Source organism: Marmota flaviventris, chromosome 10 (genome assembly GCF_047511675.1).
Source record: "Marmota flaviventris isolate mMarFla1 chromosome 10, mMarFla1.hap1, whole genome shotgun sequence".
Taxonomy (NCBI): Eukaryota; Metazoa; Chordata; class Mammalia; order Rodentia; family Sciuridae; genus Marmota; species Marmota flaviventris.
Window position 1 is genome coordinate 11,904,938 of NC_092507.1, and position 15,468 is coordinate 11,920,405.

Below are 15,468 nucleotides of genomic sequence, written 5' to 3' on the forward strand. Positions count from 1 at the left end.
GGCCCTGGTCTCCAGCAATGCATAAATAAATAAATAAATGTCTGACACAGAGGGGAAACCAGTCTTTTGGTCTAAGTATAAAACTAAGTGGTTGATTTATATATTAGTAACTCCTTCATAAATACTTTTTGCTATAAAAAGGTAATACATGTGTTGATGTTCCTGCAGTATTCCAGATAGATTGGTTAAAATGGATACATTTATGATCTGAGTTCAAAAGAGAAACAATACTTTCTTTTAATCCCATACTTATAATCCCAGCTACTGGGGAGGCTGAGGTAGAAAGATGGTAAATTTCAGGCCAGGTTGGGCAGTGTTTGTTTGTTTGAACTAGCTATGAACCCAGAGGCACTTAACCACTGAACCATATCCCCAGCCTTTTAAAAATTCAAGTTAATTTAGAGACATGTCCTCACTGAGTTACCTGAGCCCTCACTAAGTTGCTAAGGCTGGCTTTGAACTTGGCAACTTCCTATCTTGGCCTCCTGAGCTCCTGGGATTACAAGTGTGCACCATCAAGCCCTGCCTGGGCAGTTTTAATGGGACACTGTCTCAAAATAAAAAGTAAAAAGAACTAGGGATATAGTCCCTACAGCAGAACCAAAATGAGTGAATGAATGGATGAAAGTGATTTTAAGTTGTTCTTTTTTTTTTTTTTTTTTTTCCCCTGTGTTGAAGGTTGAATCCAGGCCTCCTTCATGGTACCCCACTGAGCTACATGCCCAGCCCTTTTAAACATTTTTTTTTTTTATTTTGAGACCAGGGTCTTGCTAAACTGCCCAGGTTGGCAGTTGTCCTGCCTCAGCTTTCAGTGTAGCCTATATTATAGTTATTGGGATTGCAGGTATGCATCATTTCTCCCTTGGATCCTTTATCTTTTTTTTTTTTTTTTTGGTGTTGCTGGGAATGGAACCCAGGGCCTTACATATGCCAGGTAAGACCTACCACTGAACTACACCTCCAGACCCTATCATTTGCTTTCTTTCTTTCTTTTTTTTTTTTTTTTAATATTTTTTTAAGAGAGAGAGAAAGAGAAAGAGAGAATTTTAAAAAATATTTATTTTTCAATTTTCGGTGGACACAACATCTTTATTTTATGTGGTGCTGAGGATCGAAGCGCCCCATGCATGCCAGGCGAGCGCGTTACCGCTTAGCCACATCCCCAGACCTTATTTGCTTTCTAATAATGAACAATTTGATAATCATGGGATAAAAAGTGTATAGTACACAAAGAAATTGGCATTTTTAAAAAATATTTTTAGGGCTGGGATTGTGGCTCAGAGGTAGAGAGCTCACCTAGCATGCGTGAGGCACTGGGTTCGATCCTCAGCACCACATAAAAATAAAATAAAGGTATTGTGTCCACCTACAACTAAAAAATAAAAAAAATATTTTTAGTTGTCAGTGGAGTTTATTTACTTATATGCAGTGCTGAGGATCGAACCCAGGGCTGAGGTGACATTCAACTTGAATTGGATTTAGGTGTGTGGTTGGCTAGGTTAATTGCATGCATCTTCAAAGAGACTTATACTCTGCTCATCACAATTCTATAACTCTTCCTTTCATAGTAGGATTTTGAAACCTGGATAGCCTTGGAAGACAGAATCTTTTTACCTGGAAATAGAGTAGTAATGTAGGCGATGATGAAAGGCTCAGGTCTGATCCCACATCCCCACACCCATGCTGGAACTGAACCCAGCCAGCATCTTGTGCTTCCTAGGCAAGGGCTCTACCATTGAGCTTATCCCCCAACCCCTGACATGTGAACTCTAGAAATTAACTGGGAAATAGAGGAGTTTAGTACCAAACTTGGAATGTGTTATTTTCCCAGTGGGGTGTAGTTTTGTTGTGTTGTTTCAAGAATGACTCAGGGAGGATTGATCTCTTTAGTAGGAGGAGTTGTGTGCAAATGAAGTATGTGGCAGTTCATTGCTATTGCTTATTAGTAGGTCAGATGCAAAAGCTGGAATTAAAATTACTCTTTGTATTCTTGTTGATAACTCTGACAAAGTTGAATGCAGTTCCTTCTGCAAAGAAGGGGTATTAAGAAAATTAATTGTGTTTTAGTATGCTAATGATTGATGTGTAATAGATCACGCTTTGGAATTAATGGAGTAAGTTTCTTTTCTTTTTTTTAATATTTATTTTTTAGTTTTAAGTGGACACAATATCTTTATTTTATTTTTATGTGGTGCTGAGAATCGAACCCAGTGCCTCACACATGCTAGGCGAGCGCACTACCATTTGAGCCACATCCCCAGCCCCTGGAATAAGTTTCTTGTGGAGTTTTTGGAAACAGTTTTGGACTAGGAAGAATCTTTTTTTTCACTGTCAGAAAATTGAAAATTGTAAGTAAATTCTGTGAGGCTAAGTGATCTTTGTTTTGCTCCTAATACATGTCAAATGCCAAGAGCATCTGTTTTTTTTTTTGCGGGGGGGGGGATTGGGTGGTAAAAGGGATTGAACCCAGTGATATATGTTTCTTTTCTTTTTTAAATGTGCTGGCCATCAAACCCAGTGCCTGACATTTACTGGACAAGTGCTCTACCATTGAGACACAACCCCAGCCCTACTGAGCTGTTTCTAGTTCTTTTAAAACTTTATTATTTTGAGACAAGGTCTTGCTAAGTTGCTGAGGCTGGCCTTGAATCTGGCCACCCTACCTCATCCTTTCAAGTCACTGGAATTACAGGAATGAAAGAATATAAGAATACAGTTGGTCCTCCTTAGCCAATCATGCACACATTGAAAATATTTGGAAAAAAAATTGATTCTGTTGTGAATGCCTTATGCATTGTCATTATTCCCTAAACAATATAACAACTTTTTTGAGGGAGAAAGGGTTTCGGGGTATGGTGGTGCTGGGGTTCCAACCCAGGGCCTCACTTGTGGTAAGCATATTCTCTACCACTGAGCTACAGCCCCATCTCCCAGTATAACACATATTTATAAAGCAGCAGCATTGAATTAGGCAATTAAAAGTAATTTTGAGAGATGGTTTAAAGTATATGGGAATATCTATCTTTTCAGGAAGTGAGATAGGAGGATTGTTTGTGCCCAGGAATTATGGGACAGTTTGAGCAACATAGGGAGACTCTATCTCAAAAAACAAACAAACAACCTCCACAAAGTATATGGGAAGATATATGTATGTCAATATGCATATACATTACCATTTTATGTAAAAGACTTGAGCTGCTATTTGGTATCTGCCTTTGGGGTGGGTAGGGAGATGTTTTGGTTGTGGATACCAAGGTATATCTGTACAGAATAAGTTGAAGTATATGGATGGTAATGCTAGGGACTCACGAATGCTAAGCAAGCATTTGTCACTGACTCCCCTCAACCCCAGCCCTGATACAGTGTTTTGATCAGTTTAATATATTGACGGTGAATATTTTTGAGCAAATACAAACTAATTTTAGTCTAAATTTATTTGTTCCTCCCACCATGCTGGGGATTGAACCCAGAGCATTGTACATGCTAGGCAAGCACTCTACCACTGAGCTACATACCCATAGCTCCTTAGTTTAGGTTTTCTTCACCGCCCCCTCCCTTCCTCTCTTCTGCCTAGGGCTTGAAAAACCAGGAGTGCAAGCTATATATATCCCCTGAGTTTTTTATTTTAAGACAGCGTTTTGCTAAGTTGCCCAGGCTGCCTCAAAAGTTTGATCCTCATGCCTTAGTCTTTTTTTTTTTTTTTAAAGAGAGAGAGAGAATTCTAATATTTATTTATTTTTTTAGTTTTCGGTGGACACAATATCTTTGTATGTGGTGCTGAGGATCTAACCTGGGCCGCACGCATGCCAGGCGAGCACGCTACTGCTTGAGCCACATCCCCATCCATGCCTTAGTCTTTTGAGTTACTGGAATTACAGATGTGCACCACTGCCCCCTGGTTCTTGCTCATTTTTAGTTAACAAATGTCAGTAGGGGCTGGAGGTATAGTTCAGTGGTAGAGCACTTGCCCAGCATTCCTGAAACCCTGGGTTCTATACCAGTACCACACACACTACACAAAAGGTAAATGTTTCATCTTGAATAGCTGAGAAATATTTGAATACTAAAAGAAACTACTGTTTGGAAAGAGTAGTCAAAATTGGACATCACATTTACCGGCTGTGTTTTCTTGGATATAAAGATTTAAACAGACTTTTTATTTGTTTAATTAAAAATTGAGAGTCTCCAGTCTTTTCAGTATAGACATAGGTTTGCAATATCCAATTAAGTTCTCTTTTGTTAAGTTTGGTATTTTGTTTCCAAAATGTGTTCTCTTATGTAAAAATGATAACAATTGCTGGGCACTGTGGTGCACACCTGTAATCCTAGCAGCTTGGGAGGCTGAGACAGGAGGATTTCGAGTTCAAAGCCAGCACCAGCAATTTAGCGAGGCCCTAAGCAACTCAGTGAGACCCTGTCTCTAAAAATGAATACAAAATAGGGCTGGGGATGTGGCTCAGTGGTTGAGTGTCCCTGAGAACTCCCATCCCCGCAAAAAACAACAGTTGAGCCCACCATTGTGAAGTAGATGTGCTTTGGTTTTGTTTCGTATTCATAAATCTGCATGAATACCTAGTTTTCCTTACAATTGCATTTAGTGCTTTATTATTTAGAATTTAAGCATGATTGTTTGTTTCCTTGTATGTGGCTGACTTATTTTGATGGGAGATTGATTGCTTCTTTTTTTTTTTTTTTTTAAGATAAGAAAAAAGTCTATGTGAATTTGGGTTTGGCCATAGGTTGCTATTTGGGGGGGGGGTAAGGGGTATATAATATTATAATTTTAACTACTTTTATTTTTTTTATTTATTTTTTTGATGGTACTGGGGATTGAACCCAGGGCCTTGTGCATGCTAGGCAAGTACTCTACCAACTGAGCTATATCCCCAGCCCCCTACATTTAATTTTTAAATGTTTTTTGGTGCAATTATACATAATTATACATAATGGTGGAATTTATTGTGATTTGTATATGTGCATAATATAATTTGATAAGTCTCATTTCCTACCTTTTAACCATTTTAAGTGTATATTTCAGTGGCATTAAATACCACCACAATGTTGTATAGTTATCATCGCTATTTCCAGAACTTTTTCTTATTAATTTTTTTTTTGGTAGCTATAGATGGACAGAATGCCTTTGTTTTTCTTTTTGTAATGTAGCGCTGAGGATTGAACCTAGAGCTTCATACATGCTAGGCAAGTGCTCTGCCACTGAGCTACAGCCCTAGCCCGTATTTCCAGAACATCATGCCATATAGAAACTGTACTCCTTGAGTAGTAACTCCTCATTCTTGTCTTCCATCTCCTGGTAACCTTTCTTCTATTTTCTGACTCTCTGAAGTTGACTGTTCAAGATAATCTTACAAAAGTGGAATCATACTCCGTTAGCCTTTTTCACTTAGCATCAATGCTTTCAAGCTTATACATGTTGTAGCATGTGTAGAACTACTTTCCTTTTTATGACTTAATGTAATGTTCCGTTCAAGGTATATACCAGATTTTGTTTCTCCATTCATCCATTGATGGTTATTGGGTTTTCACATTCTTTAAGAATAGTGGCTGCAGTGAACATTGGTGGATACTATTAGAGTCTTAGTTGATATCGGGAGGGGGGATTTTTTTTTTGTATTAGCGCTTAAACCCAGGGGCTCTTAACCACTTAGCCACATCCCCAGCCCTATTTTGTATTTTTTATTTAGAGACAAGGTCTCACTGAGTCGCTTAGCGCCACGCTTTTTGCTAAGTCTGACTCTGAACTTGCCGTCCTCCTGCCTCAGCCTCCTGAGTCTCTTGGATTACAGGTGTGCACCTCTGTGCCAAGCTGATTCTAATTTTTCAGAGTGTAAAAGTATCAAAAAGCTTCTGAGCTATTCAGTTTTGCTAAGTGTACTAGAAAGATTGAGGTAGTTTAGAGAATATTTAAGAAGTAAGAGTAATAATGGGGTGCAAATATCTATTCCAGTGAGAGAAGTATAAGTGTAAATGAAGCTATTTTAAAAGTCCCATCCTCATTCATACTTAATGTAAATTGTCTATGAATAAAAAACAGCATTTCAAAAACTCATCTTGGAAAATTACTGATACACAACAATAACATTAACTTTTTTTCCCCCCCAGATATGGCCGCGTGGAAAGTGTCAAAATTCTCCCTAAGAGGGGATCTGAAGGAGGAGTGGCTGCCTTTGTGGATTTTGTGGACATCAAAAGTGCACAGAAAGCTCACAACTCTGTCAACAAAATGGGAGATAGAGACCTACGCACGGATTATAATGAACCAGGCACCATTCCAAGTGCTGCTCGGGGTTTGGATGATACAGTTTCCATAGCATCTCGTAGTAGAGAGGTTTCTGGGTTCAGAGGAGGTGGTGGAGGGCCTGCTTACGGCCCTCCACCATCACTTCATGCACGAGAAGGACGTTATGAGCGGAGACTTGATGGGTAAGTTCCAAGGTTTCTGTAGGCAGGTATTTTGTATTTGATGTGGTGAGAAACAGAAACTCATATTTAGGGGCCCCAGATGGATTTAAAATTTTGGGCATTCTCAATGTTTCCTATTTTGGGTTGGAAACGGAAGTGATTTCTATCCCAGTGGCTGGTTTCTTATGGAATCATAGAGGATATTTCCTGCAGTGGATTGGATACCTACTTCCTGAGATATAAAGTGGTGGAAGATTTCCTGTGGCAGCATCATTTTTTGGAGTTACCTGTCTTCTAGAATCAATTATCTCTTCTGCTGGATAATATTAAGGCCTTCCTTGGATATATCTTTCCACCTGATGGAGCTGTTTGGTTTTATGGTCATGCTATTTGGAATATTTCTGGAATATTAAAGCCTACAGATTCTTTTAGAAGTTGATATCTGCTTCTTGGTTTTCACTACATAAGGCGTACAAACAGATTGGATTGTCACAAAAGATCTAGCAGACCATAATGATTCAACCATTTGGATGCTACAACAATACTTTGACATGGAAATGTGTACTTGGATGAGGAAGAGTGAAGGCAAAGCTTGAGTTGTCCATTTTGGATCTACACAATTTCTGTTTTGGAATTATACTCCTTGATGGAATGGGGGAAAATTGAGGACATTCATAAGTCCTGGAATATAGCCATTCTTTTCTAATTACTGGAATGTATGGGATGTCATGTTCTCAAGATCTGTTAGCCCAGGGGAAGAGGATTACTCTCATTTCTTAAGCAAGTTGCTGTCCAATTAAAGATACTTTAGCTTTGAACACTTGGTGGCGATCAGTTGTGGATACAGCAATCAAAATTGACTGGGCTGGATGACTACAAAAGGGAACAATTGGCGAGCAACTGTGTCTTCTTTATTCGTTGGAATTGTAGAGGATCTTTCCCTTCTGCCAGCTTCCTGATTCATACTTAGGGCTGGAGATTTTTATGAATGTGGATCAATTTATAATTGTCTACTCTCTCAAGAAAGAAGTCTGGGGGTTTGAGAGTTACAGTTTATCTGGGACTTCTTGGCTTCCTGTGGAATTATTTTGTCTGGTCACTAAGATTTTTTTTTTTTCTTGTGGTTCATCTAAATATCATTTGACACCCTTGCCCATTAAGAAGGTGGATTACCCCCATAAGAGGGGCCAAAATTGGGGAAGTTATATTCACAATTCTCTCCCTAGATTTAATTGGGATTATAGGTCGTGTTTCCACAGTTGGAAAAGGTTGGTATGTCCTGACCTGTGTATATTAGCCCCTCTCCTAACCCAAGTCCAACTCTCTCTTTTCCCCCCACTAACTCTAGAAGTATTTAGTACTAATAGATGAATCAAAAAATAGCCATTAGATTTCAGCTCTGCTAGCTCTTGTGCCTGCCTTCTGTATCTTCCTAATGGATAAGAACTTTTCATATTTATAAAATATCAGCTGTAGCAGTAATTCTTCTAGAACTTTTGCCTATTGCTTGTTATATCATTAATAATAGCTTTCACTGATTAACATTTGATAGGGTGCTAAATGAACTATTTATGAAATTTTCTCTTAAGTCTCACAGGAACCCTTGTTAGACACTGAAATATTTAAATTCAGAATTGTAGCAAATAAAAAAAGAAGACAATTACTTAATACATATGAGAAGAAAAAAAATTATTATTATTTTTTGCCATACCAATTGTTTTTCATAATAGCTGCAAAAATTACTTAGTTGCTGGGTATGGTGGTGCACACCTGTAATCCCAGCAACTTGGGAAGCTAAGGCAGGAGGATCACAAGTGTGAGACCCTGTCTCAATAGGAAATGTAAAAAAGGTTGGGGATGTACCTCGGTGGTAAAGCACCCCTTGGTTCAATCCCTAGTACCAAAAAAAAAAAAAAAAAAAAAAAAGCCTAGGAAAATGGGGTTGCTACTAACTGAAATAGTGAGTGAAAATAAATATCAGTGGAGAGGTTTTGAAATCTAGGAATGTGTTGGGGAAAATAGTATTAGTTGCTACCAAATTTTGCAGTGTAACTTTTGTTTGAGAGATTTTAAATCTTTCACGATTCTTTAATCTCTTTTGATAGAGGATGGATCTAAAGATATGAGATTGAAGAGAAATTCAAGTGAATTGGTCTTTGAATTCTTAAGAGTTCTATTTCCCGACATAAGTAGAGAATTTATGATTTCTAGTGGGAGTAGAATTAGTTTTAAATACTGTCACATAATTGCATGTGTATAAATGTACATGTACATGCAACAATTTTTGTATTCTTAGGTTGATGAATATTCATGTTATACCAAAATAATTGTTGAAGGACCTGGGGATGTGGCTCAATAGCAGAGCACTTGCCTAGCACGTGCAAGGCCGTCTTTAATCCCCAGTACCAGAACAACAAAACATACTTGAACTGTTGTTCATAGCAACCTTAGAGTATTCTTATAGTTCTCAGCATTGCCTAATTTTATCAGTGGCAACTTGAATATTGTCAAAGCTAAGAGAATGCATTTCCTCCAATGTTCAGGTACATGTATTAACAAATGAAATCATGAAATGATTATTTTAAAAATTATGTGAAATTTGATAGCACCAAGAGATAAAATAATTTATTTGTTAAATTTACATAGAATAGCATGTGGTGATTTAGTATTTTGATATCTTAATTGTTTTTAAGATTCCATTTTTATTATTAAATGTGATTGGGCAATTTATATAGTGATTTTTTTTTATAATCACCCAGTCAAAAGTTATTGAGAAGCCAGGTGTGATGCTGCATGTCTATAATATCAGCCATTTGGAGGCTGAGACAGGAGGATCACAAGTTCAAGGACAGTCTGAGCAACTTACCGAGACCCTGTCTTAAAATAAAATGGACTGGGGATGTAGGTTGGTGGTAAAGCATTCCTGGGTTCAAATCCCAAGTACCACCAAAAAAAAAAAAAAAAAAGTTAATGAAAGCTCTGAGGATGTAACTCAGTGTTAGAGCCCTTGCATAGCACATGTGAGGCCCCTCATTTGATCCCCAGCATTGCAAAAAAGAAAAAAAAAAGTTAACGAGGAGTTGCTCTTAAAATTTTGTTTTCTGGACTTGTTTGAAAGTCCTTCCTACTGCAGAATACACACTGCAGCAAGGCTTTCATATTTGTTTAGTGTAGAAATATAACCTAAAATAAATTTGCAAGTAATGAAAAATATATTTTAATCAGATGGAAATGTAAAAATTTTTCATATTGAAATGACAGTCTCTTCTTTGTTCTAGTAAACTTAAAATTGTAAAGGAAGATGATATATGAATATTTCAGTATAAAAGTTAGAAAATTCTTTATAAAACGAGCAACTCACCTGTAGAACACCAGTCATGAAAAACCCAATATACAGTTAAAACAATGGATTGCTGAGCTGTGACAATAAGTTTTGGGATCAAGTAAAATGTTAAGCTTGTTAGTGTTTGCTTACTAAGTAGGTTAATCCTGTGTAGAAAATGATCAGTTGCAAAGACAAAGACAATTCTGAAATGAATGTTTGCATGATTTGCATTTAGTTTTGTTTGCTCCTTTCTGATTAAATATTTTTCCCCCCTCCTAAATGCAGGGCTTCAGATAACAGGGAGCGTGCTTATGAACATAGTGCCTATGGACACCATGAACGGGGGACAGGAGCATTTGATCGGACAAGACATTATGATCAGGATTACTATAGAGATCCTCGAGAGCGGACTTTACAACATGGGCTCTATTATACTTCTCGGAGTCGAAGTCCAAACCGCTTTGATGCTCATGACCCCCGATACGAACCTAGGGCTCGGGAGCAGTTTACACTGCCCAGTGTGGTACACAGGGATATCTACAGGGATGATATTACCCGGGAGGTACGAGGCAGAAGGCCAGAGCGGAATTACCAGCACAGCAGGAGTCGCTCTCCACATTCGTCCCAGTCTAGGAATCAGTCTCCTCAGAGACTGGCTAGCCAAGCGTCTAGACCCACCAGGTCCCCTAGCGGCAGCGGCTCTAGGAGCAGATCCTCCAGTAGTGATTCAATCAGCAGCAGCAGTAGTACCAGCAGTGACAGGTAGGTTAACAAGCCTTTTATTATAATAGACGAACCGTTAAATAAATTCTCAATGATCAATGGTGATGGTTTTTGGCATAGTAATTTTTTTCTAAAAAAGTAATCTTGGGTTATATATGTAATGAATAAAGAAACTTTGATTAACATGGGCTATCGAGTTAACCAGTAGCTAGGCTATGATTACCAAATGCTCTTTCATTTTCTATATGCTCAGTATTAATATTAAATTTCAAAAAAAGGAAGAGAAATGTGACTTAAGCTGTGTGAGGCAAATCTTTGACACTGAAAATGGATTTCTTTAAAGTTTTTAATTCACTTTGGTGTGTAGCATCAATTTATTTGTTGTTTTGGTTGAAGATTTGTAAAATGTGTTGGTTAAATATGTGTTATTGAAATAGTATTGTCGACACATTATCAATGACTAAATTTATGAAAACATTTTAACTAATTTTGACATCAAGCTGGTAGGCTAATTTATAAACTCATAAAGAAGCCTTTTTAAATTGCATACTATCACTTTATTGGTCTCTAAAGCTGAGTTAATTAATTTCATTAGTTGGGAATTTTTTTTACAAAGATGTTTTATTCTAAAGATGTAAAATAAACAAGGAGTCTTAGCTTAGATGTTATCTAACTTCATGGGTTTTGAAATCAGATCTAGGTAGATGGTATAGATTACTTGTAACACTGTTGGACAATTTATGTTCTCTGGGCTTTTTTCCCCTCATCTTTTATGAGAACCTAACTTTATAGAGTTATTGCAAAGAATAAAATGGAAACTGCTTCTAAAGTGCTTACCTTGGCACCTTAGTGAATTCACCCTTAGTGAATTGCTGGTTATTCTTACTACTGCATATGCTGCTAGTCTTTGGGCATTACCCTGTTTTCCTTTAATGTTATTTATTCTGTTAATCACAGATGCCCTAGTTTTAACTTTAGGTGGTATACATTTTAAATTTAACAGGGTACAACTTTTTTGACCTGATTAAAAGCCCATATTACTTTTCTTTTAGTATTGCCTGTTTAGATTTGATTAAAGAAAAAGGAAATGGTCATGTAATTGAATGGCTCTTTTTAGGCTTCATAAATTTTCTAATTCAAAATAATAAGTGGAAATAATTTTTAAATCTCTCCTGCTAGATGGATGTAATTCAGACTTCCAGGGAAAGTGTTGCATGTTAAAATTACATAAGCACTTAGTTCAGGAAGTCAGGCAAACCAGCTTCTGGCCCCAGCTTGCAACTTTATGACATGGGTGAAAACCCTTACCTTGCATTTTATTTGGTATATTTTCTAGATAAATGAGTGATGAAATTCATTTCTGTCCTATAAACTGATTATAAAACTTCATTGTGTTTCACTTTTCTTTTGCATATAATAGTCTAAAATATTCAAATTTTAGTCATTTTCCAATCTTTTTCATTAAAAGAGTGTCAGAATCACAGCTCACTGAAAGGAAGAGCTGTGTTGGTGGTGTTGATACCACCAGTTATCGGTGACAAGGCCTGCTCCCTCACATGTTGAAGCCTAACATTAGAGAAGCACACCAAGGCAAGCATATAAAGCAGGGTTTATTTAAAAAGGGGATAACATAGATTCCTCCCAGGAGGGAGAAGGGAGCCATGGCTGGTATTCTGGTATCCCCAGAAATAAGGGTGTTTTGCCTTTTTCATATCTTAGGCTTCCTTTGTTCTCCTGCTCTCTTCCCCTTATCTTTCTCCCTCCTGAGTAAGTGACTAGGCCCAGGAAATGCTTGGTGGCATGGCCAACAGGTGGGCTGAACGGAGAAGGGCAGGATGGAGCAGCCCTGGACACATTTATTAACAACTTTATAACTCCCTGTAGGGGGGAGCAATTCCTGGGACAGGTTACCTTAGCAACAGGGTGGAGCCCCATGGCAGGTTCTTGATAAGGGTGGAGGAAGGGCTCTGAAGGAATTGACATTTCAGTCCTTCAGAGGACAGTTTCCAACCTCTGGGACCACTCAAATTGGCCTCCTTGATCTACCTGACTTGATTTACCTATCTATACTGACTGCCTGTCTAATTCTGGCTTCAGTGTTAAAGTCAGAGGGCCATCAGTGACACAAGGCCTTCAGGGTGGCACTATACTTTGGTGGGAATTAGTTGATTTAGATCTGGCCCTCAGTTGTGGACTGATGGATTTGATGGAGCCAGTCCTTGCTCGTGTTCTGAAAGAAAAGCAGGTCTTTGTTTCTGAATATTTACAGTTAATTGCCAAAAGAGCATGGTACCCTTAGAAAATGTACATGGGGACTAAATTACAGTAAGAAAGTTGGTTAGCAAAGGAATTTTTAAAATTTATATATCAAGTTTTGGTAGCTAGATCGATCTACTTACAGCAAAGGATGCAATACCCTTGGATGTTTAGAAGGTCACACCTGACCAGCTGGCAAGTTTAATTTGCCTTGTATAGTGTTTTAAATTGAAGTTATTGCCAGTTAAAAACTAGGAATTTTACCTAAAAGTCCAAATTTTGATTGTGTTTTCCTTCTGATTGGCATGCTGGACCGTATCAGACAAGGAGGTGAAGAAACTGAAATCTGCTAGTTGAGAACAGCTTTTTCCTGTGGGCTTGGGGAAGAACCACTAGCAGATTCTTGCTCTGTTCCCCTTTTCCTGAGTCTGTGTAAATTTTTCCTTCTGTTAAAATGTTATTTTTCCCTGTTTGGAAAAGTTATGGTTATTGGTTTCCTTTTTACATGTAGCCATTTTCTAGAACTATATTTTCTTTTCTCCCCCTTCCTTTTTATTGGCCCACTATTATATATAATAGTGGGATTTCTTGTTCTGTATGTACGCACACAATGTTACAATTGAAGAGTTTTTAGTACCTGAATCTCACTTACGAGTTTAATGATTTGTACCTATATACAGAACAGCAAGAGAACAAAAAAAGTTATTTGGACTACTGGGGACATCTGAGAGAGAGTGTTTGGTTGGAATATGAAATACCTAGTACTTAAACAAGAAGAGAAGCCTAGGCTAGACAAGGACTGTTATAGGCAGAAGGAACAGCAAAGTAGGTAGAAGAATGTTTTTTGAGACCAGATGATTTAGAGTGGTGTAACCATGGTAATATTTCGGGTTCTTATTCTGTGTGCAGAGATGAGCTCTTGAAGGATTTTAGAAGGGAAATAGCTTGTTGAGGTTTGTGCAAATGGTGACTTGGAGCAGAAAGATTATGGCGAGGATACTATTTTAGTACTTCAGTGAAGAATAGCTTGGATTGTGAGAGTGCCTAATTTGGGAGAGGTGGAAGAAACTTTGTAGGAAGAGTCAGATTATGCTCATTTGAAAAAAACAGAATAAACTTTTTGGTGGTTGACCGAATGGTGGGCTTTCAGTGCTGTCTTGTAGGAATAGGATCAGGTGGCCCTTGTGCACATCATAGAACACAGCATATTGCCTTTTTTAGAGCACTTGTTCAAAAACAGTCCAAAAATTGAAATACAATTCATAGTTATCATGAAGGACACAGCAGTATTGATGTAGATAGATGAAAAATTTAGTCACTAAGTTGTAATTGAAGCAAGCACACAGGAAAAAGTCCTCTGCTGTTCAGAGCATATCCATTATCCCTGAGTTCAGCCTCCCTTTCATCAGATGCCCTCTTTCTCTCTAATTATACTGAGTACAAAGTGTAATATTTTGAAATGTTACGTAAATTCAAAATGTTTAATTTCCTCTTGGGAAAAATAAGCTCTTTTTTGTAATCTTTAAAATTTTACATTTTTGGAAATGTCATCCCTAAAAGTTCTTTTAAGATGTTTAAAAATATCATTTGCATAGTGGACAAAATATAGCTTAGTTTATCAGTTTTCTGTCTCCATAACTGACTGGGAAATTAACCATCCTCCATTCTTAATTGTTACAGCTTTGGTGAACAGATTGCTAACAGTGCATTTTAAATGAGTAAACATGGGATTAGTGGCAGTCTAGTTGTGAAGTCCTATAAATGACACACCTACTGTTTCTACACAGCTATTAATAGCATTTAACTGGTGAGAATTGGGGCCTCACGGTATAAACTTTCCCTGTGCTGCTATAGGTCCCTTTCTTTGTTATGGACATTCAATGAGTCACTTTTCCTTTCAACACAATACTTTAAATGAATTAAACTCCACAAAAGCATTTATTTTAAATTTTCTTTCTTTTTTTAAAATATTTATTTTTAAGTTTTAGGTGGACACAGTATCTTTATTTTACATTTATGTGGTGCTGAGGATCGAACCCAGCGCCTTGCGCATGCTAGGTGAGCACTCCACTGTTGAGCCACAACCCCAGCCGCTTAAATTTTCTTGATTGGAGTTGAGTGTACTTTACAGGTTATAAGAGTTTTCTTTAATATAGCCTAAAGGAATTGAAATATTTGTTGAGGTTGAATCACTTCATAAACTCTTTTGTTATTGTTGGTTTGTTTTGGTACTGGGGATCTAACCCAGGGACACTTTACCAATGAGATACACCCCCACCCCTCCACCCCCACCACTTAAAACAAAAAAAAATTTTTTTTGAGACAGGTTCTCACTAAGTTACTGAGTGTCTTGCTAAGTGGCTGAGGCTGGCTTCAAACTTGTGATCCACCTGTCTCAGCCTCCTGAGTCACTAGAACTACAGGCATGTGCCACCAAGCCAGGCTCATAATTTTCTTAATATCTTAAAGTAATTTTTACTGAGGTTTGTTTTCCAGTTGTTTGTTCTGACTACAGACAAAGATGATTAGGTTGGCTGGGGTTGGGGCAGGGTGTGGTTTCTGAATTTGTATAGGGAAAATATTACATCTTTTCTTTAATCTATAGCTGGAATTAAGCATTGCCTTCCATTTGAAACTAGGCAACCAAAATACTGTGATATTAACAAACTACAGTAGTATCGTATGAGCTACTTTGTTACCAATATAAACATTTGATATTTTAAATTTGGGCTTATATTCACTGT

At 37.6% G+C, this 15,468-nt stretch overlaps 1 protein-coding gene and 1 non-coding gene across 4 annotated transcripts in view; one reads left to right on the forward strand and one right to left on the reverse strand.

Annotated features, from left to right (window-relative positions):
- Nucleotides 1-15,468, forward strand: part of Spen (spen family transcriptional repressor) — an 81,162-nt gene that overhangs the window by 14,421 nt on the left and 51,273 nt on the right. For 2 of the 3 annotated variants that reach the window (XM_071617386.1, XM_027951957.2), the window contains exons 2-3: nt 6,121-6,441; nt 10,031-10,507. In XM_071617386.1, the coding sequence (XP_071473487.1) occupies nt 6,121-6,441; nt 10,031-10,507 (798 nt within the window). Of the gene's footprint in view, nt 1-6,120; nt 7,689-10,030; nt 10,508-15,468 lie in introns of those variants that run through there. The other variant, XM_071617387.1, reaches the window with a different exon arrangement.
- Trnaa-agc (transfer RNA alanine (anticodon AGC)) lies at nt 4,816-4,888 on the reverse strand. The gene has a single exon. It is a non-coding gene; the product is annotated as a tRNA-Ala (tRNA).